The sequence below is a fragment of the Primulina eburnea genome, chromosome 13 (genome assembly GCF_022965805.1).
Source record: "Primulina eburnea isolate SZY01 chromosome 13, ASM2296580v1, whole genome shotgun sequence".
NCBI lineage: Eukaryota > Viridiplantae > Streptophyta > Magnoliopsida > Lamiales > Gesneriaceae > Primulina > Primulina eburnea.
This window is the reverse complement of record NC_133113.1, coordinates 6,536,720-6,555,251: the sequence shown is the minus strand read 5'-3', so window position 1 is coordinate 6,555,251 and position 18,532 is coordinate 6,536,720. Positions and strand designations below refer to the sequence as shown.

At 34.8% G+C, this 18,532-nt stretch overlaps 2 protein-coding genes across 2 annotated transcripts; both read left to right on the top strand.

Annotated features, from left to right (window-relative positions):
• The first annotated feature begins 7,544 nt into the window (after positions 1-7,544).
• LOC140810245 (uncharacterized) lies at positions 7,545-8,264 on the top strand. The gene has a single exon (XM_073168117.1). It carries the CDS (start codon positions 7,545-7,547, stop codon positions 8,262-8,264), a length of 720 nt encoding a protein of 239 aa, XP_073024218.1.
• A 4,494-nt stretch (positions 8,265-12,758) lies between these two features.
• LOC140810244 (uncharacterized) lies at positions 12,759-13,400 on the top strand. The gene has a single exon (XM_073168116.1). It carries the CDS (start codon positions 12,759-12,761, stop codon positions 13,398-13,400), a length of 642 nt encoding a protein of 213 aa, XP_073024217.1.
• The last annotated feature ends 5,132 nt before the right edge of the window (positions 13,401-18,532 follow it).

Here is an 18,532-nt window from a genome sequence, read left to right as displayed (position 1 = left end):
GATTTCTTAATGAATGCAAAGTAAGATTAGTAAAATTATTTTGTTGAATTATATGGTCAAAATTACCATTTCCTATTTCTGATTTTATAGGAGTAGCATAAATTTCTTTATTTCCTTTTTTAAGTTGTAAAGTAGTAAAGGGAGGATGAATCTCAAAAGATTCTTCTCCTGTTTCATGAACATATAATTTATATGTTGATTCAAGAGTATTTATAAAAGACTCATCTTTAAAATTTGGAAATATTTTATTTCTTGTTGGAAAATATAAATTTTCCAACCATTTGAAAAAATCTAAATTTGATTTAGTTTCTTCAATCCATTCTAAATATCTTGAAGAATATAAACTTCGTTGTTTTGAGTTTAAACAACTCAAAAACCATTTTTTCTTATTTAGATTTTTAACCTTATCTAATTTTTTCTGAATAGGATTATTATGATTAATAACTATAACATTATAACCCATATCAGAGAAAGTAGGAGAGTTTGATTTTCTATTATTAACAGAATAACTTCTTTGAAATCAAGAAGTACTTGATTCAGGAATATCAACCTTATATTCTGGTTGAGATATATTATCATTAGTCTTTTGAAGACCAGAAATACTGATTTTCTCAAAATATGATATAGAGGAAGTAGAATTTCTACTTTCTTCAGGAAGTTTAATTCGTAAATGTCTTTGGGATGAGAATTTTATTTCGACATCACCATCTACATATTGAACTATACTTTCTAGTTTTCTAGGTTCTTCTTTTAAAGAAGGAGATATACTTTCCATTTTCCAAATTTCTGGAAGAGTAACTTGATTCCAGTTAATTGTTTTAGGAATCATAATGTTACTTTTATTAATATCAGTTATAAAAAGAGTAGTTTCTCCTCTTTTTGAACTAATTTGATTAGTATTAATTCTAAAATTAGAAATTGTTGAATTCATAACTTTATAACAGATTCTATATAATAGAACAACATTTTCTGTTCCATCTATCATATCAAAGCCTTCAGTTTTTATATTTAAAGTAAGGGCTTTCATGATATTTGGATCAGAAAGAGAAATTGGAAAATTAGGAAAACAACTAAAATGTATTGGTCCTTCGCATAATGAGGACTCTACAATTCCTAATAAGGAATCTTCAAATTTATTATGTCTTTGATCACGTACTAAGATTAAAGCTGAAGTATTTAAACCTAATCTTGTAAGAGGTTTTAAACCTACTTGTATCATTCCCAGATGCATAAATTTGTAAGATTGTTTGTGAATATTAACAAGAGGTTGAGATAATAGACTAAATGAATCATATCCTCCTTTTAGAGGAATTGCTTCTTCAATAGTTTTAATAATATAGTCAGATTTAAAATTAAATCCATTAGATCTATAAATCTTTGTATTAGAAGATGCTGGTATTTTCCAGTCTTGAATATTCTTTTCGAAATTTTCGGAAATAATTAACTCTTTATTTTTAGTATTACTATTTGAAGATTTATTCTTAGTAAAACATTTTATTAGTTTATTCATCAGAATTTTAGTAGATACTGTCAAGGATTTACACCTACCTTGCCCTTTGGCCTTACAGGCTTTATGGTACCTGACTTAAGGATTTCTCCCAGGTATAACTACTAATCTTCGTAGAGAATAAATAAAAATCTTCAATATAAGAATAAAACTTTTATAGAAGGATTTCTTCTCTTACAATGGCTCTGATACCACTTTGTCAAGATAATAAAATGAGATAATAAAATGCTTTTAAAGCTTATTACAACAAACAACCTTAATTTAGGTTGAAAGAAGATCTTCAAATCTTCTTCTTTAAGCTGCTAGCTGAGAGCTCTGTTTTTCGTATGCCTTTAAGGTCAGTTTGGATCTTTTTAGATTAGGATATGTAAACCACTGTTTATAAACAGGATTTGTTTCTGGATCTTTTAATTGATTTTCAAGATGCTCAATTTGAGATTTTATTAATTTAATCTTTCTTTTTAAGATTACAAAATAATTTGCAGATGGCATGATATAATCGAAGGGAGGATCATAAATGTAATTGTAAGACATATACTTACATATTGAAATCCTGAAATCTGAAATATGAAAGTAGAACTCTGAAGAAATTGCTCGCAAACTTATTTTATTTAGAGAGAAGCTCTTTTCGGTGTGTGGTTCACAAAGGGCAACCACTCCTTAAATAGCAAAGCAATACATACTAGTTACAGTGTTTACACAAATAAAAACATGACACGTGAAAAGTAAAACCCACACTTAATAATGCACCACAATACTACATACTTTATTACAAAGACTATAAGTCTCGTGATGTCCTGTCTTTTCTTCCACTATCTTTAGTGACATCCAGCTCATGCATTCAATAATGCATATATGTCATCTTCCTCATAAGGGTCCTGAGCGTCTTGTAAATTATCTTGATCAGTCATTGGAGTATCATCCTCCATTTTCTCTTTTCCTTTAGAAGAGGTAGATTCTTGTGTTGACAGATTTGATTTTTCTCCAAATACTTCAGTAAACATTGAAGTAATGGTATCTTTATCAAGATGTTGGAAAAGTTCTTTTAACAATGTTGTTTGTGTTGGGGTATCATGATTTAAATTCTTCATGGTTTCTCTGGGAACTCCCAGAGCTATTACCCCCTGACGGTCATATACTTTGCCTTCTGCAAAGAAATCTTCTTTACCCCACCATTTGATGAGAACTTTTCTGATTAAGAAAGTAGAAGTATATTTGATATCAAATTTCTCTTTAGCCATATCCTGTAGTCCATATTCCCATCGAATAATCCAAGGAACATTATAGTTAATGGCGAATTGTAATATGGCTGTTAAACCATCAAACTGCGTGTTTGCATTTAGAAACTTATTCCATATGTTTTTAACATTTCTCGGAAGAATAGAGGGCATTACCCCCCCATGAGAAGAAAAAAGTTTTAAACCAAATTGGTATAAATTGATGAATATCATCTAATTGGAATTTTATCCACCATGAATGTTTTCTTTGAGAATTTTCATATAAAACAATGATATCCCAGGCCATGATATAATCATGGTAATTAAACATATTAGGCATTGCCTGAAAGGTGTTTAATTGACGTGCTTGTCCAAGGGGTAAACCCCAATTAGCAGCTGGGATAATCTTTTTTATTATCATTTTAGAAAAAGCGTAATCGCGATTGCGATCCATATGTTGAATTTCAACAGAACCTGTTTCTACCAAAATGGTTTCAAAATATTCTCTGGTTTTTCTTCCCAATATGGGTTGCAAATCTTTAATTAAATAGCTTTGAGCTATATGAATAGGTGATAAACCTTTTAGGTCTTTATCAACATGACAGCAATTAAGGCATCCTGAAATTATATAAGGATATTTTAATTTCTCTTTTGATCCCTTTAAGGCAAATATAGCATTATTATAATAATGTATTTCATACGCAGTAAGATCTTCTGCAAATTCTTTAATTGGATCAAACTTTTCTTCCTCTGTGTTAGCCATATTTGGCTGAGGAATAGTAGCACCTCTTTTGAAAGGTGGTTTATTCATGGGCTTCTTCCCGGTGGCTGGTCTTTTTAAGACTGTCTTCCAAGGCTGATCCCTGCAAGAATTCTCTAGTTAGAAAATCTGGTAAAGAATTAGATTTTCCAGAGATATGTTCAATATCAAAATCAAAACAAGCTAATATTGCTTGCCATCTAGCAAATATTTGTTTAGATGCTATTACTTTAACATCTTTTAAAAGAATATCTTTGGCAGATTTGCAATCAACTCTTAATAAAAATTTCTTATTTAAAAGATCACTTTCAAATTTTGTAATACATTTAACAATTGAAAAGATTTCTTTCTTTATTGTAGAGTATTTCTTTTGAGTATTATTCCAAGTTCCAGACGTATATCTAACAAGAATTTCTTTAGATGTATTATCTATTTTCTGTTTTAGTATTCCTCCGTAACCAATATCAGAGGCGTCTGTTTCAACTATTTTAAATGCTTCTGGATTAGCAATAGATAAACAAGGGAGTTCTTTAACTCGTTCTTTTATTTTTTGTATGGCAAGAGTATGACTATTAGTCCATGGTTAAGGATTTTTCTTCCACCTTTGAAATAATAATTTACAGTCTTGTGCAAGATCTTTATAAAAATCTCCTATATAATTAAGACTTCCAAGAAATCTTTGTAATTGATTAATATTAGTAATTTTGTCAGGAAATTTTTCGGCAAATATAATTGCTCTTTCTATAGGAATCATTATTCCATTTTCAATATAATGTCCTAAGAATTTTATTTTAGTTTGAAAAAGTTTTACCTTTTCCTGATTTACTGCTAAACCAGCTCTTTTAGTAACTTGAATAAAATTATTCAGATGTTTCAAATGCTGATCAATATTATCAGAATAGATGAGGACATCATCAATATAGACTATAATATAATCAATATATGAATTATAAATTTCATTCATTATATTTTGAAATTCCATTGGAGCATTTTTTAAACCAAATGGCATTACATTCCATTCATAATGTCCAAATGGCACGGTAAAAGCAGTTTTATATTTATCTTCTTCTTTTAAAATAATTTGATAAAATCCTGATTTTAAATCAAATGAGGAAAATATTTTTCCCTTAAATAATCTATTTAATAGATCTCTTTTATTTGGTAATGGATGTTTTATCCATTTTAATGTTTTATTAAGCGGTTTATAATTTATAACAAGTCTTGGAGCCCCTCTTTCTATCTCTGCTGCATTTTCTACATAGAAAGCTGGACAACTCCAAGGTATGGGTTAATAAAATTGACCAAATTATTTCTCAAAAATGGTACTCAAAAGTAACTCTTATTATTAACAAAAAATTCAAAATTACTATTGAAGCATTATTAGATACAGGAGCTGATGTAAATTGCATCAGTGAAGGAATTGTTCCTTCTAAATATTATAAAAAGACTACTCAATTTATAACAGCTGCTAATAAGCAACCTCTTATAGTTAATTACAAATTGTCTGATGTGGCAATATGTAATTCTGGGGTTTGTCTTAATACTACTTTTATTCTTATTAAGAATATTTCTACTCCTGTAATATTAGGAACTCCATTTTTTCAAATGTTGTTTCCCATTAATAAAATTAATGAAAAGGGTTTATATACTAATATTAAAGGTAACGATTTATTTTTTCCATTTACAACTATACCAGTTTCAAAATCTATCAATATTTTACAAAAAATAGTTAGTAATAAAGAAAATTTTGTTACTTCATTAAAAGATGAAATTCTTTTTAAAAATATTAAAGAAAAGTTAAAATCTGATAAAATTCAGGAAAAAATAAAAATTATTTCAGAAACCATATCTAAAGAGATATGCGCTGATGTTCCTAATGCCTTTTGGAATAGGAAAAAACATCAAGTTAGTCTTCCTTATACAGATGAATTTTCTGAGGATAAAATTCCTACAAAAGCAAGGCCTATAGCAATGGGGCCTAGACTTTTAAATTAAGGTTGTTTGTTGTAATGATGCACGGTTTTTGCATGAAATTTGATCATATTTTAATTGTAAACTCACGATTCTTGATTCCTTGTGCAAGGGCTGCCGAGTCCAGATAAATAAGGGTGGAAATGATGTAATCTAACGTGTGTAAGTGCTGGAACCACGATCGAGTCGAGGTCTAGCAAAGGCCGATCATTCTTGGCTTGTGTGTGAGGATTTTTGGTTCCAGATTACGTCTGCAGAAGCTTGCTTTGGTTTAGCTTAGTTTAGAGGGTTTCTTATGGTCTTAAGGATGATATTTAAAGGCTGGAAATGGGTGATAGGAGGTGGACCGAATATTTCAAGGGTGGGAGCCATGTGTGGGTTGTTGATTGCATTAAAAGGGAGTGACCGAGAGCTTTGTGTTTCCTCTAGATTGGTAGTCGAGATTTTTGGGTAGGATAATAAAGTATTAGGTGTCTTAGGGTCTGATCGAGTCCTTAATAGGCGGGCACATGGCTGGGAAATCGGTTGAGCTTGAGGCGAGAGATTTTAAGAGATAATTGTGCATGAAGTGGTGTATAAGGATAGGACTGATTGTTTAGTCAAGTTCTGAAATTTTCAGTAGTGCATTTGGGAGCCCAATGACATTATTTTAGGACTTTTAAATATTTATAAGATATGATAAAAAGTCGGGAGACATTTGGTTATGTTTTGAGTCGATTCGGATTAAATCGGGACCCCGGTCCAAGTTTTAAAATGAATCGATTAAGTTTGGATTTTGGGCTCGAGTTGATGTCTAGGAATGCTTTTAAAAAATGTTTTGGGACATTTTAAGGAGTTTGGTAAGCTTCGGGTCAATTTTAGAGGTTCGGGAGTGAAACGATAATTTTCGGGTTTCCGGGGCAAAATGGTCATTTTGCACCCGGGGTGAGATTTTGGTCCTGGCAGCGCCCTGAGCACAAATTCATGATATTTTAAATGTTCATGCGTCATGTTTACGATTTTTACGCAATTATGATAAATACGGTGCATGCTTGGTTGAAAAGAAAGTTACGCGTATGCATATTTTATTAAGTGATGAAAATGATGATATTTTTGAATGATGTGAATTGGTTGTGACTGACGATGTATATGTATACGATGATATGATTGGAGTTATCGTGAGGGAAAAGGCCCCAGAGGGAGCCCGTTTACGGGAGGAGGCCCCAGAGGGAGCTCGACGATCGTATTTCCATTGACATGAGATATGATGAGCTGAGGCCCGGGCTCAGTGGGCGGGTAATGCTGTCGCTGATGTCCCCTGCCGCCGGGCACCACGGTTTTTATAGATGGATCCATCGATAGAGCTGATACGATAGAGCTGATACGAAAGTCACAACTAATGAACTGTATTCAACTAAAAAGAAAATGTATACGTATATGACGCCATGAGATGACATGCTTTAATACGATATGATTTTACATGACACGTTTACGTATATGATGACATGAGATGACATTCTTTAATACGATATGATTTTACACGACATGTTTATGTATATGATGACATGAGATGACATGTTTTGAGACGTTATGATTTTACACAACACGTTTACATTATGCTTTTAAGTTCTTTAAAGGTATGTTGGCATTAAGTTTTCTAAGTTAATGAAAGATATGTTGAGTATGATATTTTTCACTGTTATGTGCCTGTATATGTACTTGTTATTCCTGGTACAGGCGTGTTGAGTCTTTAGACTCACTAGGCGTGTGTGATGCAAGTGAGCTAAATGCTGAAGAGACTGGAGGTGCCGAACTCTGAGTAGGCAGACTTGGTGGGTGACACGACCCGAGGACCACATGTTTTCCTCATTACGATTTATGAGATAGAGAGGAGATGAAGATTTTCATACGTTGATGATTTTAAGAATTTTTATACGTTTATGTTTAAGTATGATTTTAGACGAGTTGTGTTATTTTAAACTGTATTATTTTTACGGTAAGAAAATAACGATTATTTTAAATGTTCTTTCGAAAAGCGCGAGCTTTAAAAAAAATATTCCGCATTTTTAAAAAAAAACGAGTAAATGCTACACTTAGCCAGGAGGATATGATGGCAATAGCTACTATTGTAGCTGCAACATTTCGAGGAATTTTGAACCCAATTGCCAACGATATCCAGCCGCCACAAGAACCACAACCGCGAGGAATTAGGTATCATTACGAATCCCTCCTAAAGAACCGAGTTCCAACCTTTGATGGCAATCCTAATCCGGAAGTCAGTCATAACTGGCTTAAGAATGTCGAAACTCAACTTCATCTATTGGAAGTACCTGAGGGACTCAGAGTTGAAGTTGTGACACCATTTCTAGAACATCGAGCATGCAAGTGGTGGGAAACAGTGTCACCATCCTTGGCTGAGATGGAACAGATCACTTGGCAAACCTTCAGAAGAGAATTTTTAAAGCAGTACTACCTAGCTCAATTTCGCCTGCAAAAGCTTAGTGAGTTCGAAAATTTTAAACAAACATCGGACATGACAGTAATGGAGTATACATCAAGGTTCAATGATCTTGGAACAAATGTTCCAACCATCATGTCGAATGAAACTCTGAAAATGCATAGTTTCAAAAAAGGCCTGAACAGCCGAATTCAATCTGCTTTGGTTGTATTCAGGCCAAACAACTTTGTAGAATTGATGGGCGTGACAATGAGCGTGAAAACATATATCAAATGCCGAGAAGAAGAGAACAAGAGACATTTTGCCAGTCAGTCTACTCAGAGTGGCTCCAAATTTAAGCGGCCAAAATATTCGAGTGGCCCCAAAAAATGAACCTTCTCCAATACCGTCACCAAGGGAAATGGTGTTCTACTTGTCGACAGAATCATCTCGGGGAAAGTTATAGGAAAACGGGCGCTTGTTTCAAGTGTGGAAAAGTAGGACATCAGATTAAAGATTGTCCTGAGAACAAGGATAAAGGGACCGGACCCAGCATAACAAATGAAAACAAGAGTAACGCTCAAGTATATGCTATAACCACTACAAGAAAAATGGCATACGACAACGGAGACGGTTTTTCAACACCGTCCCTAATAATTTTAGCGACAGTTTTATTTCAAACCGTCGCTAATTAGCGACGTTAAGTCAACCGGCGCTAATTAGCGACGGTTACGACAACTGTCGCTAATTTAGCGACGGTCTTTTTTGATAACCGTCGCTAATATTAGCGACGGTCTTGTATCATTATTACCGTCGCTAAATTGTTTCAAAAAATAAAAAAAATCGTTTAATAATTTAATAAATCTAAAAGAAACTAACAATCGAAACTAAAATCGTGTAACAGAGATAAATTTTAAGTGTTATGAAGAAGTGAGAAAATTTTTATGTGTTATGAAGTAGTGAGAAAAATTTAAAGTGTTGTGTAAAGTGATAAAAATTGTGTAAGAGAGAAAAATTTTATGTGTTATGAAGTAGTGAGAAAATTTTAAGTGTTGTGTAAAGTGATAAAATTGTGTAAGAGAGAAAAATTTTAAAATATTATGAAGTAGTGAAAAAAATATAAGTGTTGTGTGAAGTGATAAAATTGTGTAGGAGAGAAAAAAATTTTAAGTATTGTGGGGGAAAATGGAAAGAAAATGGAGATATTTATAGAGAGTTTGTGCGGTATTTGGTTAAACCGTCGCTAAATGTGGCAAAGTTTGTTTTTGAAAACCGTTGTCGTTTGTCCTAAAAAAACACGCTAATAGACAACGGTTTTTAAAAACTGTTGTTGTTTTTCAAAAAAATGCTAATCGACAACGGTTTTCAAAAACCGTTGTCGATTGTCTAAAAAACACGCGAAAAGACAACCGTTCATAAAACCGTTGTCTTTTGCCCTAAAAAAGTGCTGAAAGACAACGGTTTTTAGAAAACCGTTGTCGTTGACACCCTAATGACAATGGTTTTCAAAAACCGTTGTCGATTGTCAAAAAAAAACATGCCAAAAGACAACAGTTCATAAACCATTGTCTTTTGCCCTAAAAAAACGCTGAAAGACAACGGTTTTTAGAAAACCGATGTCGTTGACTCCCTAAAAGACAACAGTTTTTATAAAACCGTTGTCTTTGAACCCCTAAAAGACAACAGTTTTTATAAAACCGTTGTCAAAACGCACCTACGACAACGGTTTTCATTAAAACCGTTGTTAAAAACTATACGACAACGGATTTTCAAAAAAAACCGTTGTCATAGATGCGTTGTCGTTGGGCGTTTTTCTTGTAGTGAACCCAGGAAGAAGCGGATAACACCAATGATGTGGTGGCAGGTACGGTTTTACTCAATGAAATGACTGCTTATGCTACTCATTCATTTGTGTCTAGATGTTACGCTAAAAAGCTAAAACTTGAGCATAAAACTCTTAGTGAAACATTAAGAGTTGAAACACCTGCTAGCAAAACTATTGAGACCCATAAGGTATAACGGAAATGTAAAATTTGCATCAGTAAACAGAACTTTGAGACATAATTGATTCAACTCAATAAGATTGAGTTCGACATCATTCTCGGAATGGACTGGTTAGATAAACACCATGCCATAGTAGACTGCCAAAAGAAAAATGTTAAACTTCAGACTCTAACTCAAAAGGAAATCATATATCATGGAAAGACCAAGGAAATAGAGTCCCTACTATCCGCTTCACAAACCTGGGAAGCCATAAAATGCAGTGAAGAAATTTACCTGGCAATGTTATCAGCGAATTCAGAGAAGAAACTAATCCAAAGTTGGAAGATATTTCAGTCGTTCAAGAATTTTCAGACGCTTTTCCCGAGGAATTACCGGGTGCAATACCCGATAGAGAAGTGGAATTTGAAATTAATTTGGTCCTTGGTGCTACCCCAATTTCAAAGGCACCATATTGAATGGTTCCAGCTGAATTAAAGGAGCAACTTCAGGAGTTGTTGGACAAGAAACAAATCCGACCGAGTGCATCCCCGTGGGGAACCCCAGTCTTGATTGTAAAGAAAAATGACTTTAGATCAAAAATAGAAAGTTAAACAAAATCACGATAAAGAACAAGTACCCGCTCCCAAGAATAGATGATCTTTTCGATCAACTAAAATGAGCTAAAGTATTTTCAAAACTCGACCTAAAATCAGGCTATCACCAACTGTAGATCAAAGTAGATGATATCCCGAAAACAGCTTTTAAGACAAGATATGGGCACTACGAATTCACGGTAATGTCTTTTGGTCTAACAAATGCTCCTGCAACATTCATGGACCTTATAAACCAAGTATTCAAGCCATACCTTGATAAGTTTGTGGTGGTTTTCATAGATGATATCCTTGTATACTCGCCAAGAGAGGAAGACCATTGAGAACATCTGCGTCTCACCTTGCAGAAACTGCGTGAAAATGAACTCTATGCCAAATTCAAGAAGTGTGAATTTCGGCTAAAAAGTGTTGCGCTTTTAGGCCATATAATATCTGAATTAGAGGTGTCACTGGACCCTAAGAAAATAGAGGCAATCAAGGACTGGCCTCGACCAAAGACGGTAATCGAAATAAAAAGCTTTCTGGGATTAGCTGGATACTATAGAAAATTTGTGGAAAGATTTTCTTCGATAGCCATTCCTCTCACCAAACTCACACAGAAGAATTCAAAATTTATTTAGAATGAAGCATGTAAGAAAAGTTTCGAAACCCTTAAAACAAATCTTGCATCTACACCAGTACTAATTCTTCCATAAGATGGTAAGAACTTTACGATATATAGTGACACTTCAAAAGGAGGATTAGGTTGTGTGCTTATGCAGGAAGGACAAGTAATTGCCTATGCATCAAGGCAATTAAAACCTTATGAGAAAAATTTCCCAACTCATGATCTTGAGTTAGCGGCAATCATATTTGCGCTAAAGATCTAGAGACATTACCTTTATGAGGTAAAATTCGAAGTATTTACGGATCACCAGAGCCTCAAATACATATTCGCCCAAAATGAACTAAACATGAGGCAAAGAAGCTGGATTGAACTTCTGAACGGTTATGATTTACCAATCAATTACCATCCGGGTAAGGCGAATAAAGTAGCAGATTCTTTGAGCAGAGTGAACATTGGGAAAGTAAGATTATCTTCTCTATCAGCACAACAATGCCTTAGAGAATCAGTTAAATTAAAACAAAGCCAGGATTCCTCTATCTTGAAGATTAAAGAACAAACTCAAGAAGGAAAAACCCAAGAATTCAAGACTGGCGCTTCAAAAAGAAGAAGGATTTTTGTCTACCATAACTGACTTTCTTCCTTTTTCCTTATATCAAAAACCCAACCAAAATGTAATTATCTCCAAGAACACAAAAATTTCTGTTATGCTTAATATCATTAGTTTAATCTTTATTTGTTGTATTAATTCTTCCCTTTCTTCGAGTAGTTTTTTCTTCGAAAAATTGCCCGAAGCCTATGCTTTTTTGAATCCAATCGTAGATATTATGCCAATTATGCCTCTGTTTTTTTTTTCTTTATCTTTTTTTTGGCAAGCTGCTGTAAGTTTTCGATGAAATCCTTAATAATTATTATTTAATTAATAATATATATAATAATATCCTATAAGTTTTAGAGTATGACCTCTCGATTCGTACATTGAGTTAATGGTGTCCTCTGGATGAAAGGACGGTTGTGTGTGCCGGACATTGATGGGATTTAGGAAGAAGTGATGGCCGAAGCTCATAAATCAAAATTTTCAGTCCATCTTGGAAGCACTAAAATGTACCGAGATCTGAAAGATAATTACTGGTCAAATGGAATGAAGAAAGACGTAGCTGTCTTTGTTTCCAAGTGTTTAACCTGTCAACAAGTCAAAGCGGAACATCAACGACCTGAAGGACTCCTACAAACATTAGAAATACCAAAGTGGAAGTGGGATAACATCTCTATGGACTAGTAGTAGGACTACCAAAATCAAGTTAAGGTCACTATGAGATTTGGGTAATCATTGAAAGATTGACCAAATCTGCACATTTCTTACTGATTCGAATGAATTACAACTTGGATAAATTAGCCACATTGTACATGGATAACATAGTGAGATTAAACGGAGTTCCGGCAAGTATATTATCTTAAAGAGATCCAAGATTCGTGTCAAGATTTTGGAAAAGTTTTCAAAAGGCTATGGGAACCAAAGTCACTCTCAGCACGGCCTATCATCCACAGACTGATGACCAGACTGAAAGAACAATTCAAACTCTCGAGGACACGTTGAGGGCACGTGCTCTGGATTTTCATGGAAATTGGAGCTAACAGTTATCTCTGATAGAATTTGCCTATAATAACAGCAATCACAGTAGCATCGAAATGGCTCCGTATGAAGCATTGTATGGCCGAAAGTGTAGGTCACCTATGTACTGGGATGAATTCGGAGAAAATACTATTATTGGACCTGATCTTGTTCGAGTAACCATTGAAAAAGTAGCCATAATCAGAGAGAGAATCAAAATAGCTCAAGATCAACAAAAGAGATGGGCTGATTTAAAGCGAAGACCGTTGGAACTGGAGATCGGTGAAAAAGCTTATGTAAAAGTCTCACCTATGAAAGGAGTGGTTCGGTTCAGCAAGTCCGGAAAGTTAAATCCAAGATATGTCGGAACCTTCAAGATACTGGAAAAAGTGGGAACCCTAGCCTACCGACTGGCTTTACCACCAAACATGTCCAGAATTCACAACGTTTTCCACATCTCACAGCTAAGAAAATATGTCCCAGATCCAAGTCCTATCCTTAAAGTTGCACCGCTATTGATCGAGAGGAACCTGAACAAAGAGCTGAAATATGAAAAGGTCCTTATTCGAATAGTGGACACCAAAGATCAAGTGCTGAGACACCGAACAAACCCATATGTTAAAGTACGGTGGTCAAATCATACTGAACGGGAAGCAACTTGGGAACTAGAAGAAATTATGTGCACTCAATATCCTCATCTCTTTAAAAGATCGAACTGATCCAAGTTTCGAGGGCAAAACTTCCAATAAGAAGGGTGGGATTTTAGAACCCGGAATTTCCGAAGCGAATCATCTAACATGGCTCGAGGAAGTAACTCCAAAGCTCGAAGATTAGCTCAACGAGAAGCTATGCTACGAGAAATCGCAATAATCAAAGCGTCATCGCCAGAGGAGTAAAACCCAAGCTCAACTTTTCTTGTCCTAAAAGAACCAAAAATGGAGCTAAAATATGAGCTAAGGAAAAGGACAAATTATTATATAAGAGATAACCTTTGAGTTGATCAAGATGACCTTTGATGCTTGGATATCCTTGACCACATTGATGGCTTTGTTTGGGGCTCAAGTGGATGGCCATGGGGAGGGGAAAAGACCAACCTTCACCTATAAATACCACCTCAATGTGATGAAGAAACAACACCCAAAAAGCAATAAAAGTTTCGGCTCCTCACTCTCACCAAGAAGATCCCGGCCGCCGATAGGAAAGGGGGAAGAAAGGAAGCTCGTGCTCGCATTCTCGTTCTAGAATCGTCAATATTATTATCGTGAAGTCCTGTCCAAGTTCGACCATCACCTGTCCAAATTTCAGCAAGCTTTGCCCTTCCGAGTTTCGGCAAATTTCGAAGTACACCTTCGAATTTCGGTAAAAGGGTTTTTGTTATGTATTTTCTTGTAATTTAAAATTTGCATAAATACAACATGACATGCTTGTATGTGTGTCCTTATATTTGAAAATCAATGCTTATATGATTTAAAACCCTGATCGATGAATGTTATGTTCTTTTCTGATTTCGATATTCTTTGATTCCGCTGAATTCGCTCAAAATCCTGATAAGTTCTGTTCGATAAATCTGATTATGTGATACAATGTTAAAATTCGAACTTGAAATGGAACGATAATTGTAATTCTGTCTGGACCCCATCAGTGGGTATAAAACTGTGTTCTGGCCCCCATCAATGAGTATAAAATTGTGTTTTGTTTGGCCCCCATTAGTAGGTATAAAACTACGTTCTGGCCTCGACCCTTAGTAGACTAACATATTGAGGACAATTTGATCACGAGAAATGAGATGAGTAAAAGTGTTGTGTTTGCTCTGATTTGATCTGCTCTGAATCGTCTGATATTGTGTTTGCTCTGATTTGATCTGCTCTGAATCGTCTGATAATCTTTGTCTCATATTTCGAATTTGATTCGGTTCTGTTATGATAAGTCAATGAAATAAGTTTTGAATGTATGTTAAAATATAATTTAAAATTATATCTATATGTAATTGTGAAAATCGATCGGCCCCCACTTACTGAATGTTTCCCAGAACAGTCACCCTTTACATCTCTCACCAGATAGGAATGAAGAGCAAATGAATGAGGAGGAACATGAAGCATTCTGGGGATGGTGATCAAACGAAAAGAGCAAGGATCAAAATTTTTAAGCTTTCTTTTGTTTCGCTTCCGCAAACTATTGATTGTAATTTTATTCCGTTGTCAATTGTAAAGACAATTTTTATTTATGAAAAAGACTGGTTTATTTGATATGAGGCTTATTGTTTTCAATGTAATTTTTAAACAACGCCGGATGTCACCGACGCTTCGGTCTCGGGGCGTGACATCACCATTTCTACCACCTCGGGTAAGTTCCACTAGAAGACTTTGATTTATACAACATATTTCACAAACCCAGTCAGCTTAGGACTTACACTACTGCCTAAATTGAACTCTTAGCCTAAACTGAAGGTAGCACCTTCCAACCAACACTTGTTTAACATCTGTGTGTTAAAAACTACATACGCAAGTTTTACGTCTTTGTGCAACTCACTCAACTATTCAATACGCTCTTTTCTCTGTATATGTGACTGGTCGTGTGTGTGTGTGTGTGTGTGTGAACTTATCTCTGAATACAACACGAAATCGTGTTCTCACACACTGAAAGATTTGTGCTTCTAATCTAAGCTGATAACACGTTGAAGTATTTTCTCTAGGCTGATTACTTCTAGTAAGTTGATATGAATTGAATTGAGCGTGCCCTTTCTTCTATCTTTTTCACACTCTCTATAATTGTTGATGATCTTGGTCTATATTTATAACAGCAATGCGATCGTACATCAAGACTCATGAAATATTCCTGTTGCAGTTGAATTCATTCCTCGATATTTGTTTTGTCCTTTCTGACAGTTATTCTAGAACGCCTTATCTTTGAGCTTTGATGCAAAGTCCATTATTGTCTTTTGACTGACAAAAAGCTTTTCCTTAATGCGCACAAATGGATTCCATTTAGATAAGTTTGTCGTGTTCTGCAAACTGGTCAATTCCATTTAGATAATCTTGTCGTGTTCCACATCATCTCTTATCTCGCACTAAGTTAACCCACCAAGTAATAACATAGTCGGTAAACTCGCTACAAGCTCGTCTTACCTTCATTGCTTCCGTTTAATCTCGGCTCTCAAAGATACACTCCATCCTCTCCTCCCACTCAAGGTCGCCTTTGGATCGGCTCCCCCACTGAAAAGTGGTACTGTCATCTTTGTGCCACTCAGTATATGCTTTCTCCGAGTCGCCTATCATCATCCCGACTCGTGTACGACACTCTATTCCCATCAAATCCTCTCATTATCCTATCCCCACCAATTTGCCTATACTTATCACGTAAAGGCTTAAATTTCACCTCGTCTTTGCCTCTACCTACATTTTTAGGCTGAGACCTGCTCCCATTTGTACTAACCTCCAACCTTCCCACTCTCTCGCATAATGGTGCCAACTCGGCCCTCATCATCCTAGTGATATCACCTAATAACGACCGTATTTGGACATTGGAAATTTCTTGGTTTGAGCCATCTCATACATCCTTCTCCATTTTTTTCTTTCGGACATTGTATCTACAAGAACGTTTGTAGAATTAAAATATTCCTCACCTGAATTCTCACAGTGACTCCAAAGAAAATTCACTCTACTCTTTTTTTTCGACTCACTACAAAACTCACAAATCACTCCAATAAACGCTTGCATTAAAGATTTTTCACTCGAAGTTAAGAGTTCTCTCAAATGTGCACTTAAGCTTTGTATTTGTATGTATCAAACTAATAAATTCAACCCGTGGACACTCCCAACTTTCTCATTTGAACTGCGCAAAGCCAAGAAATTTAAACATATTTTTTTTATTGTGAGAAACACTTGAATATGACTCACAAAGAACTAAGAATAAAATATCAATGTTAAATAATAGCAAAATTTTCGAATTTTTTCTATATTTTTTGGATCTGCACAAGAATGATTTATGCCACTCGAAAAACCAAGAACAACTCACAAAATTTTAAGAATCACAAGATTCACGAAGCGACAAATAACGATAGAATCACGCAGATCTGAAAACAAAAAGATAGAACAACGTAGATATATGATAATGAAAAACGAGATACTTATTTGAATCAAATGGAACCAAAATGTCTGATACCAAATGATGGGATTCTTCAAACACGAAAATCAAACGCCCTAAAAAACGGAGTCACACCCTCGATTCAATGAAATAAAGAATGTTGGATTGTCCCAATCCTTTTCAAACAAGTAAAGGTTTGTGATATTCACCTCTAAGCTACGAAAAACTTAGCAACAAATTTTCACTAAGATAAATAACTAATCTCAAACGAACCTTCAAAATAACTTATCTTTGAGAATCCGAGTGAAGAACAATCGATAAACTTCACAAAGATTAAATATTTGATAAGTTTTGATTTTTGTTGGTGCAAAGCAAAACTTTGAATTTCTTGAGAGAAAAATCAAAGAAATATATTCAATCTTCAATAATTTTTTTACAATGTGTTTATGTGGAAAAATAAAACAAAAAATAGTAGGTTAGGGTTCCCATCTTCAAATATGCACTGCGGCGCGCTGTGGTGGGGAATTCTGGACTCTGGGGCAAGCTACCCTCGCACAGAATAGCGCTGGGGCAAAATAGTTGCACCGCCGGGGAGGGTCCTAGCTGCCTTTCGTGGTCATTTTGCACTTGAATGCTTTGTTGCTATAGACGTCTTCATGAAATGATTCCTTGAACTCCTTCAAGCATTTGAATATGTTTCATTCTTCATCTTTAATTATCATTAAGCTTTTACGATCGAGACAACATACATGTTTAAATCTCTTCCCAAGATTTATCACGTCATGCCTGGTCAGATTTGTATCACTTTTTGTGGGTCATTGGCCTCTCAAAGACTCAAGTTTTAACCTCATTAGCTATTCAGATGCAAATTATGCAGGTTGCAAGATTGATAGGAAGAGCATCAGTGGATCATGTCAAAAACAGACTAATATCCTAGTTCAATAAAAAGCAAACTTTAGTTGCTACATCTACGGCTGAAGGTGAGTATCTAGCCGCAGAGAGTTGTTGTGCACAACTTTTATGGATTCAACAACAACTGAGAGACCGTGGTATTCAAGCTATTGGATCTCTGTTTTTCTGCAACAACACAATTTCTGTAATAACATACAACCATGGATTGCACTTTCAATTCAAACATATTAATATAACACATCATTTTATCCTAGATCATGTGATAAAAAAGGACATCTGGATAGAGTACATCTCAGCAGATCAACAAGTCGCTGACATCTTCACTAAGCCATCACCCGACACTAAGTTTTCTTAATTTCGTAATATTCTTTGCTTAGTATATTTAAATCAAATGAATAAATTTATGGGGACAATTCACCAAGCTGGTAAGCAGCTCTAACCATTCCACCTAGAGTTTGTGAAAACTTGAATTATTTAAAGTACCGTATTATTGGTCCACTATGCTTAAACGATCAAATATTTGAATTATTTAAAATACCGTATTATTGGTTAATCGGTTTTTATTCACATGTAAAATTATTTCATAACGTGGATATATCAACTGAAAAACCACTTTTAAAATTTCAAATTTAAACCTCTGACATGAAGAAACATAGACAATCTGGGTTTTTGTAAAAAATAATTTAAATTTAAAATTTATTTCAAAACTAATTTGAAAAAAAAAGTGTTGCAAAACTAATGCAATCCGCGCTTGGTAAGCGCGGACGCTGCCTATGTGGAGCAGCCACGTGTCCCTCCTCCATTCATCAAACCCTTATCCTACTGTGCCTACGTGTCCCTACTCCATTCATCCAAT